The sequence below is a fragment of the Gracilinanus agilis genome, chromosome 2 (genome assembly GCF_016433145.1).
Source record: "Gracilinanus agilis isolate LMUSP501 chromosome 2, AgileGrace, whole genome shotgun sequence".
Lineage (NCBI taxonomy): Eukaryota > Metazoa > Chordata > Mammalia > Didelphimorphia > Didelphidae > Gracilinanus > Gracilinanus agilis.
Window position 1 is genome coordinate 241,733,727 of NC_058131.1, and position 17,478 is coordinate 241,751,204.

At 42.1% G+C, this 17,478-nt stretch overlaps 1 protein-coding gene across 1 annotated transcript in view; it reads right to left on the reverse strand.

The window, feature by feature from the left end:
* ZMYND8 (zinc finger MYND-type containing 8) overlaps positions 1 to 3,760 on the reverse strand; it is a 131,379-nt gene extending 127,619 nt beyond the window's left edge. Inside the window, exon 1 of the mRNA XM_044659621.1 lies at positions 3,693 to 3,760. Coding sequence (XP_044515556.1) covers positions 3,693 to 3,706 — 14 coding nt within the window. The 5' untranslated portion in view covers positions 3,707 to 3,760. The remainder of the gene's footprint in view (positions 1 to 3,692) is intronic.
* Positions 3,761 to 17,478: the final 13,718 nt, after the last annotated feature.

Genomic DNA, 17,478 nt, shown 5'->3' on the forward strand with positions numbered 1-17,478 from the left:
AGGAAGGAAGGAAGGGAGGGAGGGAGGGAGGGAGGAAGGGAGGGAGGAAGGGAGGGAGGGAGGGAGGAAGGGAGGGAGGAAAGGAGAAAACACTAATAGGAGTCTCTAATCTTTTTTTTTTCCAAATACTAAATCTCCCTAGTGGAAAAAAGTAAAAGCTCCCTGGGAATATGTCTTTCTCAATGTCAATAGGGGCATTAGGGAGATCCAATGCTCAGATACCAGAACCTCCTTCACCACAGAAAGAGAGAAAGAAAACAAAGAGATGGCATATTTGAAGTGGTTTCTATGATAAACCTACCTCTTCCCTTCTGGGTTTCTGTGTGACTGTCATCACTTTTAAGAAGTGACTCATTTTCCCCTATCCCTATTTAGTGATGCTCTGAACTAGTGTCTCCTCTGCTACAGGAGAGGGAGATGTTTTGTTTAATTTCAAACAACAAAGCTATTGTATTCATCCCCAATTTATAATCCAGGGGGCCCTTTGTTTCTATCTTTCTACCCAGATCTTTAAGAAGCTAATTATAAAAGTGAGTGGACTTGGCACCAACTGGCTAATCATATTCAACCTGTGCAATTAAAAGAACCCTTTGGTAGAAAGTTTACAGAGTGATTATGTATAATTAACTTCTAGTTCCACCAGAACACTGACCATTTTCTGTGTAGCCTAATAAAACCAGTTACTTTTTTTTTCTTCCTGCAATGATCTCCACACCTAATATTTCAGCTGCAGGAAATCACTCCTTTAAAGTCTAGGAGAGAAGAAATAAAAGCCAGTTTTGCCTGAGTTTGTTTCTTACAGAGCAGGGCAGCCTGCCCTGTACATGACACACTCTGCCTGCTGCTGCTTCTTGTTCTTAATCTATAAACAGGCCAATAGATAGGACATTATACCTTGACAAAGCAGACCAACTATATGAAATTCTTCAGCTTGCCTTAGTTGCTTTACTTAGATGGAACAAAGATGGTAGAAATTTCCAGAAGGGCCTCTCAGTCTAGCCACTGCAATTGTCAATCTTTAACCTACCCTCAGCAGCGATTGGTGCAAAGGCTGCTTGGAGAATCCTGATTGGGCTGCTCTGTGAAACAGCACTGCTGTCCCTACCTAGTCTCAGACATCTTGCTGCAATGCAGACATTTATTTTTTTTTAGTAAACTATAAAAGAATTATATTTAAGTAATTAAAAATAGGAAACTTCAGCAGACTCACGATGCTGTGGTCTCAGTTCGAGGACAAGGGCAGCTTGTTCGAGGCTGTAGACTTCTGTCAGCAGTGAGTCTGAGGCTGGATATTTGAAACAGATCCTTCCTTTAACAAAACCTGTGGGAGCCATTTTAATGTAAGCTTTTCGATTACATCTCCCTTGCTCTGGCTTTCTTATGTGAAACATACAGAATGTTAGTTACTATTTAGGTCTCAAAATCCAGCTGCTGGTGGCCATTTGGGCATCTAGTTGTTTTTAAGTTCTAAGGAAGGTGGTGTGCCTTAAGATATCATTTGCATTTAGAGCAATTAGGTAAGAACAAAGAAAGCAGTTAAGTGTCTGAACTTACTTCTGAGACGGATTTGCTATCACTTTGTGCATTGCAAAAATCACTCAAGAGGTGCCCTTAACTTTCTTAAGATGCTGGTCTGTGTTTGAACATTCTTTTTCTCAACTTACAATCTGGTACATTTCTCCTCATTAAATGAGCTTTTCAGTTGGAGCTAAAGGTGTGGGTTGCAGGAAACTACAAAAAAAGGGGATTTTTTTATTCATAAAGTTGGCATGAAACAATAACTGCACATTTGCAAAGTCATACTGGATGGATCTCCAGACTAGAAATTTACAGAAGGAACTTCCTAGAGAAATTCTGGAGAGAGACACATTAAGCAATCTGTTTTTCCCTTGCAACTCCTAAGTACCCCATTAGCATAAGAAAAATGTGGCAAAAAAAAAAAAAAAACCACCAACAACAACCCACAACTGGGAAGAAACATGCATACATACAGATGTGGAGGTCCAACTTGGAATAAAAGTACATAATCTGTTCAAGGTCAGTTCCTGAAGTAAAGGAGGCTTTGTCCTGGATGGCATTTCACACTGTATATAACATCTTAAAACATAAGGAACAACATAAGCCCCTTTCCAGTGTTTAAGAGGAAGACAGTGCTGAGGACCAGAACTTTCATTACATCTCATAAGCAAGAAAAACTCTGCTAGTGAGCTCTAACCTCCATACACACCAATTAAAGGGTCTAGTAATACAGTAAGTAGAAAGAACACTTTTTTTTTTTGCTGGCCGAGGGTAAACAGGAAGTATAAGCTTCAATCTTAGCAGCAGGTTATCCAAAAACAAAACAAAACAAAACAAAACCAGTGTACTCAAACTGACACACCGTTTACATGCACAAGTCACTTAAAAACAGATACTGTCCAATGTTCTTCATTTGTGCCTAGCCCCCAACAGTGCCCTCCTCACCTGCTGCACTGACTCCCCCCCACCCCTGTTAAAAATCCACAATGTTGGGAAAACTATTAAAAATGTCCACATCCCAGGGCACTGCCTACTTACCAACCAGGGTGCAAGCAACCGTCTCATTTTTCCAGTTAAGAAGATAGAACCAGGCTGGCAGATTTGGGAATTGATCAAAAAGGAAATTTTGGAAAGAGTTACGTAGTATTAAAAACACACACATACATACATACTCAACAACATGTAATGCTGCTGTCTGTCATGAGCCACAACATGTTTTCTCCCTCTGCCCTCCACAGCAGAGGGCTGAGGAGGATACAGTGTAAGGGGGGGTGGGGGGAGAGAGAGAGAGAGACAGACAGAGAGAGAGAGAGAGAGAAAGAGAGAGAGAAAGCAAAGATAAAAAGATACATTATTCTTCTTAATCATGCAAGAGAAGAAGGCTAAGAATTTTTTTTTAAAATAAGTCATTCCTTCAGATTGATCCCTTTCTTGCTGCATGCTGTTTGCCTGCTCCCACCCCCCTGCCCCTACCCCCCTCAGAAAACTCTCCAAAGACCAGAAGGAAGACTTTTGAGAAACATTTTGTCTCCAGACTGCTCTTGAGGAGGGGCACCCACTGTTGGACTGTAAGGAAGGAAACATTTGATAGCCCATTTCGAGTTAAGATGCACTGGATCACAGAGCGGATGAAGCACAGCAACACCTAGGCCCCAGCGTTACAATCTGTCAGGAGCCCTTTCTGCTGAGGGCAAGCTTTCTGCCCAAGCCCAGATCCTGCTGGCCAGAAGGGAGTGGAGCTGTTCCTTACCCTGTTTGGAAAGGTAAACTTGCCTGGTCTGCTGTCTGCCTCGCTGGCCTCCCTGTAGGGCAGTTAAAGGCATCTGCTCCCTTACCTTCCATTTTCTCCCCTAGCAGGCATGGGAGCCAGAGACAATAGTCCAGCCACACTGCTCAGAGAGAGAGAGCTTCTTTGGAATGCCAGGACCTGGACACCCTCTGAAGAAGCCCCATCCCCTGGTGCAAGAGGAGCTATGCCAAGGTTTGGCCAGTTTGAAAAATAAAGATAGGGCTAATGGCTACTGACCATGTGACCCAAGAAAGCACATTTAAACAGTTGCAACTTAATAAAGTGCTGTGGGGTGAGTTTTGCTCGACAAATCCCAGAGAACCAAACTGTTAACCCACAATTCATATGTCTCAGAGAAAAAAAAATGGTAAAAAGTAAGGCTTACCTCTGTGGATGCATTGTTAACACAGTGTTATGTCAATACTTATAAAACATGGAGGACAGGCACTAGAACTCACACAGAAAGGGTTTGGCACTTCAGCCTGATGATCTGTCTTCCTAATAAAAGCTAATCCTGGATTGGCTCCTGCGGTAAATCTGAATGTAAAGCTTCAGGGGATTGGCTGAAACACTTCCTGAGCGATTATCTTTGTGCAGCCCTGGTGAGCAGGAGCCATCCTGTGCATAGAAAAAGACAGGCTAAGCTAGGCCTTTTTCAGCAGGGGAAACTTGGGAAAGCAGCCCCCCGAGTGAACTTCCTCCACACCCTCATTAGATTCCTGGCCGAAGGAGAGAGCCCTCGGCCGGCCTGCCCCAAGCCCGGGGCCGGGGAGCCGGGAGGAGCTGGGCTGCTGGAAGGAGTTCTGAGAGCCTTGAAGCCTCCCCAGCTCCCACACACACAGACAGACGGGCCGACAGACAGGAAGACAGACAGGCACAGGCAGCTCTTCTTTCAGGGACCTGGAACACTCCCCCAGCAGTTTCTGCAGCTGCCAGGCCGGGCCAAGTCTGCCCTCAGAGTCAGGGGAAGCTCTAGGGAATGGGGGAGAAAGGAGAGAAATCCCAGGGCTCCAGGAGAAAAAGCCCAGGCGCCCTACAAAAAAGGGGCATTCCTCGTCAGAGGGATCCAAGCTCTGGGGCGGGTTACCACCCCACCCCACGGCCTGACCCTGATGGGGGGAGCTGGCCCACAGAGCCCAGGGGCTAAAAAATGCCTCTGTGGGAAGGGATTTACAAGCCATCTCCACTGCAGAGCGTGGGGAAAGGGAGCACTTCTGCTAGCCCGGCCAGGGGGCCCTGTGGGGTCTGCCCCCTCTTTGTTAATGCACTGAGGAATAACTGGGATTGTGGCTCTCACGCCAGATGCCTGAATTCACCAACTTCTTCTCCCCTCCCCCCACCCCTGAGGCCTGCTAAACCTGTCAGTTAAACAAAAATCCTGACTTCCGTCTCAGCCTGCTCTGGCTACAGCTTCCTGACTATTAACCCCCTCACATTCAATCCCACTGGAAAAAAAGTAGGCCCAGAAGAGGACAACTGCAGCCATTTCTGGACCTGTGGAAAAATACTGGCTTGCATTTCACAAGGAGCTGGCTGAGGACCTCCTGCGGCTGGGGCACCCTGGCCCTGAGCCGGGGAAGCCATCTGAATAAGAATAGGGGATGATGTAAAAAATTAGCTAGGGGAGAAGGAGGCCACACTGTGGGCTTTCCTGATGCTGCTCCTTTAGCCTGAGCGGCAGAGAATCTAACCCACTGTCTGGCCCAATCTGGAGCAGAACAATGAGCTTTTTTAAAGTGTGTGTGAGTGTTTTTTAAATATAGATTCATCTCTCTCACGGGCCTTTTTCCCCTTGAGGCAGGTGGGGCAGTTATTTAAATGTGTTGCCCAACTGAGGGAGAGCCCGTAGGGGAAAGAGCATTTCCTGGATCCCAGGTGGAAGGATCTGGGTTTGAATCCCAGCTTTGCTCTGGACTTCTGTAATCTTTAGTTGAGTCATTTCTCTTCTCTTTTCAGGTCTCTCCACTATAAAATAATCTCCTAGGTTCCTTCCAGTTCTCTTTCCTAGGATCCTATTCTTCCCTCATCTTTGGGACCTTATACTCAGGAAGATATTGTGAAGAGAAAATTAGAATTTTAAATCTTACAATATTATGAACCCCTTTCCGAAAGGCATCTCATAACCCCGGCAATTCCCAAAGCATTATAAAATCCTTCCTTATGTTTTCTCCCAAAAGCTCTTTTGCAATTTCCTAACTTGTGGCCACCCCGAGAAGGAAGGGTCAGGTTCCAAAGGGAAGATCTTAAAACATCCAGAAAGGTTTTCGTTATTGTTGTTGTTGTCGTTTAAGTGGAGAAACTACTTGAGTGTGATTTAAGTGGCACCCTGAAACAAGAGAAGCTAAATAAACATGGTTCTTCTGTGGCTGCACCAGAGCTCTGGAGGCAGTTCTACCATATGCAAACATCTCTCTTCCAGCTCGGGGAGGTCGGCTTCCTTGTTCCAGGTTCTTCCACACAAAGAAAAGAGAGATTTCGAAGAAAGCTAGTTCTCCCAGCACGCCACATGGGCAACTGATACCCCACCTCAGTCATCCAGTGAGGATGTATAAATTCTTCTCCAGGGACCTGAAGGGACTGATTCAGTAGCAGAGACCAAATTAAAAACACACAGGCTAGATGATAGGAATTGGGCCTTACTCTGAAACAAAGAGATGGGCTTGTCTTTTTCAGAATACAGAAGCCAAGAGAGTTACAACATTGCCCTCTACCCCCAAGTTACAAGCTTATAAATGGAGAGGTTGGAGGGATTTCTATGCCCCATTTCTATGCCCCAACCATGAAACCTTTTTAGGTTCAAAAACACCAAGACTTTCCTGGATGGGCTAATAGAATTTGATACTATGCTTGGCAAAGCCAGAAGGGGAGATATTACTGTCGCCATGTGACAGATAAGGAAACTGAGGCCAGGGGAAGTGAAATTACTCACAGCCAAATATAGAAACCTTGTTTAAACCACACAGTGAAAGCATGGGTTAAATTTTTCAGGGCTGGCTGGGAAATCCACATTGTACCATGTATAACATTGTTACCATGGGGAAAGGCACTGTGAATTAAAAACTACCAGCTCACAAAGGAATTTTAGGGACAGGAGGGTTTATAAATTGGAGGAGGGCTGTATGATTGGCAGGGGCGAGGGCATTTTGGTGTCTAAGCAGGAAATTAAAATGGTCCACCTATGCCAATGGATTTTAACCCCACAGCTGTCAGTTATATAAGCAATATTCCCCTCTGCCCTCTCAAATGTTTTTGGAGGCAAAGAATAGGAAGCCTAACCAGCAGGCTGGCGAATTTACACTGTTTCAGAAGTGCTATTAACATTGAGAGAGCTATTAGGTTATCTAGAAAAGAGCTCAATTGGCTAAAAAAGGAACCATATAGTCAAGTACAGTGGGAATAATCTATCAAAATACATGAACATTTAACTGACCACTTGAAGCCATTTTCTTTTTTTTTTGGAGTGAAATCCCTTCAAGAACCATAGAAAGGCAGAGCTAGAGGTCACCCTGGAACAAAAGAATCTAGAATGTCAGAGCAGGATAGGACTTTAGAAAAGAGAAGGCCAGAGCTGGAGGAAACCTTAAAACCCCAAAATGTCAGAAGAGGAAGTAACCTTCAAACAAAGAAGGCTGAACTGGAAGAGACCTCTGAACGTGGAATGTCAGAGCTTGGCAAGACATTAAAACATAAGAGAATACCATGTTGGTTAGAAGGAAGAGGCCTTAGAACAATAAACATCAGAGAAAGAAGGGACCTGAGATAGAACTTGAAGGGGCCTTAGAAGACAAAATATATACATATGAAGAATTTGAAGGCACTTTAGACATCTAATTTAAGGGCCTTATTGTACAGATTAGGAAACAGAGGCACAGGCAGGATTCCATTCTCCCTGCAAAAGGAAAAGGAATTGACAAAGAATATTCTTTTCTTCATTCCTCCAATCTGTACTCCATGATCACAAGAAAAAAGATGTTTGTCCAATTTCTGTGTTGTCCCTACTAGGAAATTGGTACAAGTTCAAACAAGCACAGAGAAGAGGGGATGTTGAGAAGCCAGAAGGCGTGCACTCAACAAAAGTGATCATATCTTATCTCTCTTACATTTCTAGGAAAGGCCCCCTGGTTTGGGGAGAAAATATGGCTACTGAAGACTGACAGAATGCTATATGGGAGCTCTGGGTAAAGCACAAGCACAGGTCTACATGGCACCCTATTTGCTAAATCATCCATAACTGAGGTCTCATGGAAACAGTGGCCAGCTAAAAAGAATTCTAAGGCCTCTGGCCACTAGCCAGCCACATGACAATGACAACACAAGACCCATAAAACCTGCTCTCAAAGATAGTTCCTTATTCCACAGATGAAAATAAACACACTTTTAGTTATCTGTCTCAGCTTAACAACACAAGTTTTTCTGTTATTTGAAGGAGAGGCTTCTAAATATCTTGTTCTGAAAATTTTCAGTTAAGTCAAGCTGGAATTTTAAAAGCAACCACAGTTACATAAATGCTCCATATCTGTCCTTTGCAAAGGTATAATTCTGTCAAGATATGAATAAGGCAACTACAACATGTCACCACTGGGGAGGAAGTTAATCACCTACATTTTTATCCAGGGGACAGACACAGCATGATGCAGGCTCTCCCAAATGCAATGGAATAGAAAGAACACAGGACTAGAGAGAAACCAAGACACCAGCTCTTCCAATTAACTATGTGTGTGACCTTAGGCAAGTCACACTCCTGGGTGGGATGAGTGAAGTGAGAAAGATCAGGGAAGATTTGGGAGCAGCGGGGCGGCTCAGAAAGCCAGGCCTGGAGATGGGAGGCCCCAGGTTCAAATCTGACCTCAGATACTTCTTAGCTACATGATCCTAGGCAAGTCATTTAACCTAAATTGCCTAGCCCATACGGCTCTTCTGCCTTAAAACAGATTCTAAGACAGGAGATAAGGAAGTTTGTTTTTTAAAGGGGAGAATCTGACCAAATGTTAAGAGAAAAAAGGAATTTGGAAACTTGAAGCATGTGAGAAGATGAGAGGGTAGAAGTAGGCCAGCAAAAAATAAAAAAAAAAATCAAGACAGTTCTGAGGGCATTCAGAAGGACTTAATTTATCAGAAGGAAAATAACCAACCTGAGGCTATTTAATAATATTTTTATTTCTCTTTTTACTAGTATTTTGAGGGCAGCCAAGTCAATAAGAGTGTCAGGCCTGGCCTCCTCTTCGTTAGTTTAAATCTGGCCTGACACAATAGCTGTGTTGACCCTGAGCAAGTCACTGTGCCCCATTTACTTCAGTTTCTTCATTTGTAAAATGGAAAAAAGAAATGGCCAACTACACTAGTATCTTTGCCAAGAAAACCCCAAATGAGGTCACAGAGTCGAACACAACTGAAAATGACTGAACTGAACATAGCGTTTTAAGATTTACAAAGAATTTTGCCTATAAAATCTCATTGAAAAAGATGCTATTATTATCCTCATTTTACCAACAGAGAAACTGAAGCCGAAGAGATTTTTAATTTTAAGTAACTTGAACAAGGCCATATTGCCAGGGACAGATGGCATGCAAACCCAGGTCTTTCAATTACAAGTCCAGTGCTCACTCAACTGCCCAAAACATGGGCAATAATAATGCTAACAGGAACAGCTAGGTAGCTCCGTGGATAGAGAGCCAGGGCAGGGGATGGGAAGTCCTGGGTTCAAATCTGACCTCAGATACTTCCAGACTGTGTGACCCTGGGCAAGTCACTTAACCCCCATTACCTAGCCCTTACCACTCTTCTGCCTTTGAACCAACACATGTTATTGATTCTAAGATGGAAGGGAAGGGTTTAAAGATGATAATAATAATGCTAATAATGAAAATAAATATGATACTAATATAGTGCTCTAAGGTTTGTACAATACTTGGACATATGTTATCCTATGTGATCCTCACGACCTCATCTATAATGTAAATGGGTTGATTGTTTCAGTCACATTCAGTTCTTCTCAATTCCAATGGGGTTTTCTTGGCAAAGATACTGCAGTGGTTTGCCATTTCACTTTTTCAACTCATTTGATAGATGAGGAAAATGAGGCAAACAGAGTGAGGTGAGTTGCTTGGAATCACACAGCTAGGCATGATTTGAATTCAGGTCTTCCTAACTCCAGACCCACCATTCTACCCACCATGCCACCTAGCTGCCTGTGGGTTGATTAGGTTCTCTCTAAGGTCCCTTCCAGCTATAAATGCAAAAGTCTATAAATAATCTTGGAAAGTAAAAACTATTATTATTATCATAAGGAAAGAGATAAAGCAAATGAAACATCTAGAGTTTAAGTGACTTATCTAGGGTCACTTAGCTGGTATTTGAAGTTGGCCGTGAGCCCACTTTTTCCTGATTTGAAGCCTAGCACTTATTCCCTGCATAAAAACAAGGCATCATTCAATTCAATTCCTGCTCCTCCATCTCCATGTAGAAGCTACAACACAAGAATGAAACCCATCGTGCTAGACTTGGTAAAACTACAAAAACAGAATCCCAAGTCCCAGATCACCTAGCTGAGAGTTTGGCAGAGGGGTGTGATACCTCCTTAGTCAACGAATGGACAGAATGTTAAATGCATCAGAAGGTTTACAGGAACAGGAGCTCTCTGGGATCAATGGGGGAAAGACCATTCCCTACTTACTAGATCAGGGAAGGGTTCCAGAGAAGGTGACATTTGAGGTCAACTTTATGATGGGTAATTATTCAGCAAGGAAAAGGGGGAAAGAATAGGAATGCCATTCTAGACCGAAAAAAGGAAATCAAGAGGCAAGGAGTCGGGAAAACACAGGACGTTTCCACTCCACAGAGACAAAATAGGTCAGCACAGCTCAGAGTGAAGATGGATGAAGAGAAATGATGCAAGATAAGGCCAGAAAAGGAGGGTAGTCCTTTGTTATAGACAGCCTGGATTTGGCAAAGGAGTCTGATCTCTACTTGGGGAACAATACAGAGCCACTGCAGAGCTTTTGGGGTTTCGTTTAAACCCTTACTTTCCATCTTGGAAACAATACTGTGTATTGGCTCCAAGGCAGAAGAGTGTTAAGGGCTAGGCAATGGGGGTTTTAAATGATTTGCCCAACGTCACACAGCTACATACTGAGAAGTGTCTCAGGCTACATTTGAACCCAGGACCTCCCCTCTCTAATCCTGGCTCTCAATCCATTAAACCACATAGCTTCCCTTCACAGAAGAGTCTTAAACTGAAATGGCAAGCTGTTAATAAATCCTAGTTCTATATAACACTCTCTGATATGCAAAGTGTTCTCTCACAATGTTTAGTATTTAGTATTCAAAGTATTCACATTTCAATTTCAAATTCAAAAATTCAAAAGTTTTCAAATTTACTATTTAGTATTCAAAGTATTATTATTCCCATTTTGCAGATGAGGCAAGACAGGCTCTGAGAGGTTGTGACTTGCCCAAGGTCACACAGCTGACAAAGTGTCAGAGCAAATGTTAGAACCCAGGTCTCCACTGACTCCAAATCACTCTTCTTGCCAGTGACTACACAACACACAGAGAAGATTAAATTGGAAGGATTATTGGAAGCACTGTTTTTATAATAATTAGCAGACACAAATCTAATTTCATGGAAGTAGAAATGGAGAAAAGCCTGGGAAATGGGGGCAACTAGAGAGAAAGCCAGCCTAGAGATAGGAGGTCTTGGGTTCAAATTTGACCTCAGACACGTCCTAGTTGTGTGACCCTGGGCAAGTCACTTAACTCCCATTGCCTAACCCTTTCCACTCTTCTGCCTTAGAACTGATATTCAGTATCAATTATAAGACATTGGGTTAAGGGTCTAAAAAATTATTCTTTTCCTTAAAGAAAGCTATGAAATAGAACTACCAGACTGGTTGTTGGATGGACAGGAAAAGTGAGGAAGAAGGAACCATCAAAGATTTAACTCAATTAAATTGAACAAACTTTTATCAAACAACTACTGTGCGCCAGGCACACAAAAGGTGGCAGAAATACAAACAAAAAAATGAAAGAGATCCTCTCCAGGAACTGATTTAAGGTCTCAACATGTACTCTTATAAGTAAATCCAAAGGGACAAGGGGGAATAGACTTGTTGTTTCACTGATTTAGGGAGCAGCCAGATAAGGAAACCTCTTTCAGTCCCTCAGACTTGGAAGGCAGAGAGTGCCTCCTCCCACCCCCAGTGTCCATGCCTTCCTTCTAGACTCATCTAAAATCCCACCTTGGCCAAGAAGCAGTTCTCGATCCTCCTCAACCTTAGTGTCTTCCTCCCCTCTTCCACCCCTAAATTCACCTGTACATCTAGCCAGCTCACAGTTGTTTGCATATGGCTCCCCCCATTAGACTGTGAGTTCCTTGAGGACAGGAACTAGGATTTTTGTTGTTTTGTTGTATTTTTTTTTGCTGCCTGCCCCCCTTTCTATTCCCTGCACTTAGCATAGTTCCAGGCACACCGTAGGGGATTAAACAAATTCTAGTTGATGGAGTGAGCTTAATTTAAGCAATTTGCCCAGGCTTATCTGACCCAGCATATGTCTCAAGCAAAACTCGAACGTGTCTTCTGGTCAGCTCTAAATTCAGAGTTGTCAAATATTGGACGCATTGCAACCTGCAACATTCTGGAGTGGGCAAAATTAGAATTAAATGTAACTGGGAAATATTTAACTAAATAAAAATCGAATAGAGCATGTTGTTATTGGGTCATTTCATGGTGTCCAACCCTTCGTGACCCTATTTGGGCTTTTCTTGGCAAAGATCCTGGAGTGGTTTGCCATTTCCTTCTCCAGCTCATTTGACAACTGAGGAGTGTGAGGCAAATAGGGTTAAATAACTTGCCCAGGGTCACATAGCCAATGTCTGAGGCTGGATTTGAACTCTAGTACTCCTGACTCCAGAACCAGCACTCTCCTGTAGTCGCCCATACAACAGAACCTAGAAAGTGTAGTTTTCTAAGTCAACACAAGATCTGTGGAAATCCTTCCTTATGGTTTAGTGGTTCCTGTTGAATTTGATACCACTGCTCTAGACCATGTGGCCTCATATGAATACAGAGTAATTGGAGAAGAGGGGGAGGCAGGGCAAAAAGGAGAGCACTGGACAAATCAGGAAATGCCTCTTGGAGGAAAGGGTGATTGAACTGAGGCAGAAATGAGAAGGAAGAAGATTATAAGTATAGGAAAGAGACTGCAAAAACATGGAAATGGGGGATGAATGTTCTAAAGAGCAGAAAATAAATGGGCCAGTTTGGCCAGAGGAAAGAGGATACTCTTTAGAGAAAGCACAGTAACACGTAAACAGCGTGGAAAAATAAGCTGGAGCCAGATTGTAATGGGGTTTAAATGCCAAATACAAGAGTTCTTCTCTTATACAAAAAGAAACAGAAGATCAATGAAGCTTCTAAAGCAGTGATTCCCAAAGTGGGCACCACCACCCCCTGGTGGGTGCTGCAGCGATCCAGGAGAGCGGTGATGGCCCCAGGGGCATTTATCTTTCCTAGTAATTGCTATTAAAATCTTTTAAAAATTAATTTCCAGGGGGCTAAGTAATATTTTTTTCTGGAAAGGGGGCGGTAGGACAAAAAAGTTTGGGAACCACTGGTCTAAAGCAAGAAAAATGATATGGTCAAAGCTTGTGCTTTAGGAATATAAATTTGGCAGCAATCAGTATGGAGGATGGATTGGTAATAAAAAGACTAGAAAGATATTACCAAAGTCTAGAGAGAAAAGTGGCGAACTAGAAAGAAATAAGAATGTTAGCAGAACAAGCTAGGTAATATGATTATTTGATAAGCATTGATGGTAGAAGGGAATATTAATTCTGTTTTTGACATGCTGAGTTTGAGATAGCTATGAGACATCCAAGCAGGTACGTCCAACAAGTAATTTGTAAGACCCATCTGGAACTTCTGAGAGAGGTAAAATTATAACCCTAAAGTGTTTTATTTTGTTTTTTTAATGGGAGAATAGGTGAAAGACAGTCAGAAAGAAAACTGAGTATAGATCTTTCCATTTCATCCAAAGAGCCAATGTCCTCTATGGTGAGACCTAGGTTGCAAAGTCTTATCCCTCTGTGACTCTGGACAAGTCACTTTCCCACTACAGGTCTCAGTTTTCTTATCTCTCATCTATAAACTGGAATTCCTTTCATATCAACACTTAAGAGGCAGCATGATATAGTAGAAAAGCACTGGCTTTGCAATCAGAAGAGTTGTGTTCAAATCTTGACTTTGCTGGTATGACTTTGGAGAAGTCAAACTTTCTTAGGCTTTAGTTTCCTCAGTAAAATGAGGCAATTGGACTGGATGGCTTCGACTAGATGGAGAGAACACTGGACCTAGAGTCAGGAAGACTTGAATTCAAATGTAATCTTAGAATTAATACTGGTTTCAGAGCAGAAAATTGACAAGGGTTAAGCAATTAGGGTCAAGTGACTTGCCAGCTAGGAAGTGTCTAAGACCAGATTTGAACCCAGATCCTTCCAATTCCAGGCTTGGTATTCTACCTGCCCCTCCCTTTCATCCCCTTAAGGCATCTAACATAAATACCACCCCCTTCATAAAGCCTGACGTTCCTAACCAGAAAGATTATTTTTCTATTCTAAACACCAAGATGTAACTTATTATGTTATATTGATTAATCATTTAAGGCACCTAGGTGCTACAGTGAATAGAGTGCTAGACTGGAAGTCAAGAAGACTCATCTTATTGAGTTCAAATCTGGCCTCAGATGCTTACTAACTGTGTGACCCTGGGCAAGTCATTTAATCCTGTTTGCCTTTTTTAAAAAATCACTTATTTGGTGCCTACTGTGTGCCACGCACTGTACTAGGTGATGGGGACAAAGAAAACAACAACAACAAAATTCCTGACTTCAAGGTGGGTTACAAGATCTATTTATGTACAAAAAACATAAATATAGCAAGAGAAATACCAAGGATTTGGGAAGGAAGGTACTAGGAAGTGCAGCAATCAAAAAAGTCTTCCTGTATTTGGTGATTGAGTAGTCTGAGAAGGTGGGAGCAAGGAGGAAGCCCATTTCAGGTATGGGAGGCCAACCTGGGAAAAGGAAGAAAGAGAAAAAATGGAGGGTCCTGTGTGAAGAACGGAAAGAAGGCCAGTTTGGCTGGTCTAGACAGGGTAGAAAGGTGAGTATTGTTTGGTAGACAAGAGTGAAGAATTTTAAAGACCAGTGTTTTTGTGTTATATTATAATTACATGTATGTGTCCCCAATTTGGTACTCCTAAATCTTCAGTGGGGGTTTAATGAATGTTTGTTCTATGCTATTTCTAATTATTTTAATTGTATACTATATCTAAATGTTATTCTGGTACAATGGATATAGCCTTGGATGGGGAAATCAGAAAGACTCATCTTCCTGAGTTCAAATCCAGCCTGTGTGAGCCTGGACAAGTCACTTAACCCTGTTTGCCTCAGTTTCCTCACCTATAAAATAAGCTGGAGAAAGAAATGGTAAACCATTCCAATATCTCTGCCAAGAAAACCTCAAAGGAGGATTGTCCATCAATTGGGGAATGGTTGAACAAATTATGATATGCTAGTGAAGGTATACTATTGTGTTATAAGAAATGATAAGCAGGATGATTTCAGAAAACCTAAAAAGATCTATATCAGTGGTTCCCAAACTTTTTTGGCCTACCACCCCCTTTCCAGAAAAAATATTACTTAGCGCCCCTGGAAATTAAATTTTTTTTAATTTTAATAGCAATTAATAGGGAAGATGCACCTGTGGCCATCACCACTCCCTTGGATAGCTGCAGCACCCACCAGGGGGCGGTGGCGCCCACTTTGCAAATCACTGATCTATATGAACTGATGCAGAGCAAAATAAGCAGAACCAGGAGAACACTAGACACAGTAACAGCAATATTGTATAATAATCAACTGTGAACTATGAGAAACTTTGCTACTCTCAACTGTGAAAAGGAATTTTTTATCTTAACTTAATCAAGTACTTGGAGTGCTCCACCCTTTTAACTTAAACAGTCAGGAACTGGATCCTTTTGATAAAAGTTCACACTCTCAGAAGACAGGAGGTGGATCCCACAGACACTGCCTCTGGGCAGTGCCAGGCAAATTAAGAAACTTTTATTCCTGAGATATGACAGGGAAAGTTAATGGGTGGAGAAAACCGGGTATAAGCAGGAGCCTCTGGGACCCTCAGAGTCTTTTGGTGGCTCAGTTTTTTTTTTGGTGGCTTGAGGAGTTCAGCCTCAAAGACTAGCTTGGGTTGAGGAGAACCTTGCTGGAGACACTGGCTCTTCAGCTCTTCTCCTGTCTTTGGTGGGATGCTCTCTTTGGTCTGGAGGCACTGGAATCTGGACTTAGGGTATTTAGCTAGGCAATATTTTCTACCTCCTTCCTACATTTCCCTCTCTTTACTATCTCTACCCTACTGTAATAAAGCTACTAAAGCTACTAAAAGTCTCATGACTTAAGAGTTCATTTTTATAAACGGCAACCACAACAACTTTTTATAACTCTTAATTTGACCAAAACCAATTTTAACTTTTACACAACAATACAATGATTTGGGACAGTTCTGAAGGACTTATGACAAAGAATGTTACCCACCTCCAGAGAAAGAATAATTACAGTCAGATGCAGATCAAAGCATACTATCTTTCACATTAGTTTATTTGTGGTTTTATTTTTCGGTTTTGGTTTTATATGAGTATTTTCTTACAACAATAACCAATATGGAAGTATGTTTTGCATGATAATAATGTATAACCCAGATCAAATTGCTTACCATCTCCAGGACAGGGTAGGAAAGGGAGGGAGGAAAGCAATTTGGATCTTATAATCTCAAAAAACATATGTTGAAAATTGTTATTACGTGTAATTGGGATAATAAAATGGCTTTGAATTTAAAAATAAAGAAAACCTCAAATGGGGTCATGAAGAGTTGGACATGACTGAAAAACCACTGAACAAAAACATTTTCCTCTTGCCTTTCTAGATCATGAACTCTTTGAAGATAGGGTCAGTTTTTAATATTTCTTAGTATAGCACCTAGAGTAAATATTTGCTGAATGAAATGGGCAAATCACTTCCCTTTGGGTCTCAATTTACCCATCTTTAAAATGATGGGACCAAGGGGCAGGTAGGTGCCTCAGAGGATAGAAAGTCAGGCCTAGAGACAGGAGTTCTGAATTCAAATCTAGCCTCAGATACTTCCTAGCTTTGTGATGTTGGGTAAATCACTTAATGCCAACTGCCTATCCCTTACCCTTCTCTTCTGACTTGGAAACAATACTCAGAATCAATTCTAAGATACAAATAAAAGTTTTTTTTGTTTTTTGTTTTTTTTTTTTAAGTAGGATTTGAGCTATATCTTGAAGAAAGCCACAAGACAGAAACAAGAAGAGAGAACATCGGATAGGAATCCCAAGGGACAGGCCATGTAAAGGCCTATAATCAGAAGATGGAGTGTCAGGTCTGAGGAACATCAAGGCCAGTTCTGTGCTATCATAACATACTTGCAGAATAAATTATAAGAAGACTGTAAAGGTAGAAGGGACCAGGTTGTGAAGGGCTGTAAATGTCAAACAGACTTTATCAGTGATGCTGGGGCCATAAGAAGTCAGTGGAATTTACTAAGCAAGAAGACAACATGGTCAGAACTTTAGAACAATCATTTTGACAACAGAGGGATGCACTGGAATTGGAGAGAGACTTTGGGCAGAGACCAAACAGCAGACTACTGAAGTAGGTAAGGCATGAAATGATGTGGGCAAGTTGTTTGTCCATCCTTTTTGAAAAGGATCAATGACTTCAATGGGCCATGTCTTAACTTGGGCATAAATTGGATTGAAGTGAGGCAGAGTTATACAAAGTCATCTGCCTCCCTCTCTCTTCCAGAGGAGTTATCCAAGTCCAGTCTGATAAAAGTCAAGACTGGTCATGGCCTGGGATACAGTGGGTGATCTTGGAGTTTTTGATGGCTGACCAAGCTCTAGGTGCTCCATAGAGCCTGCTTCAGCTGCTTTCCTGGCTATTGGAACAAACTGTTTTCATCCACCCATTCCAGTGAGGGAAGAAACCCCTTAAATCATCAAGTTTCTGGCCCATTGGTTACCCTCAATCTGGTTAAGTCCATCTGCCAAGCTGGTTTATCGAGGTATGGCTGCCATGCA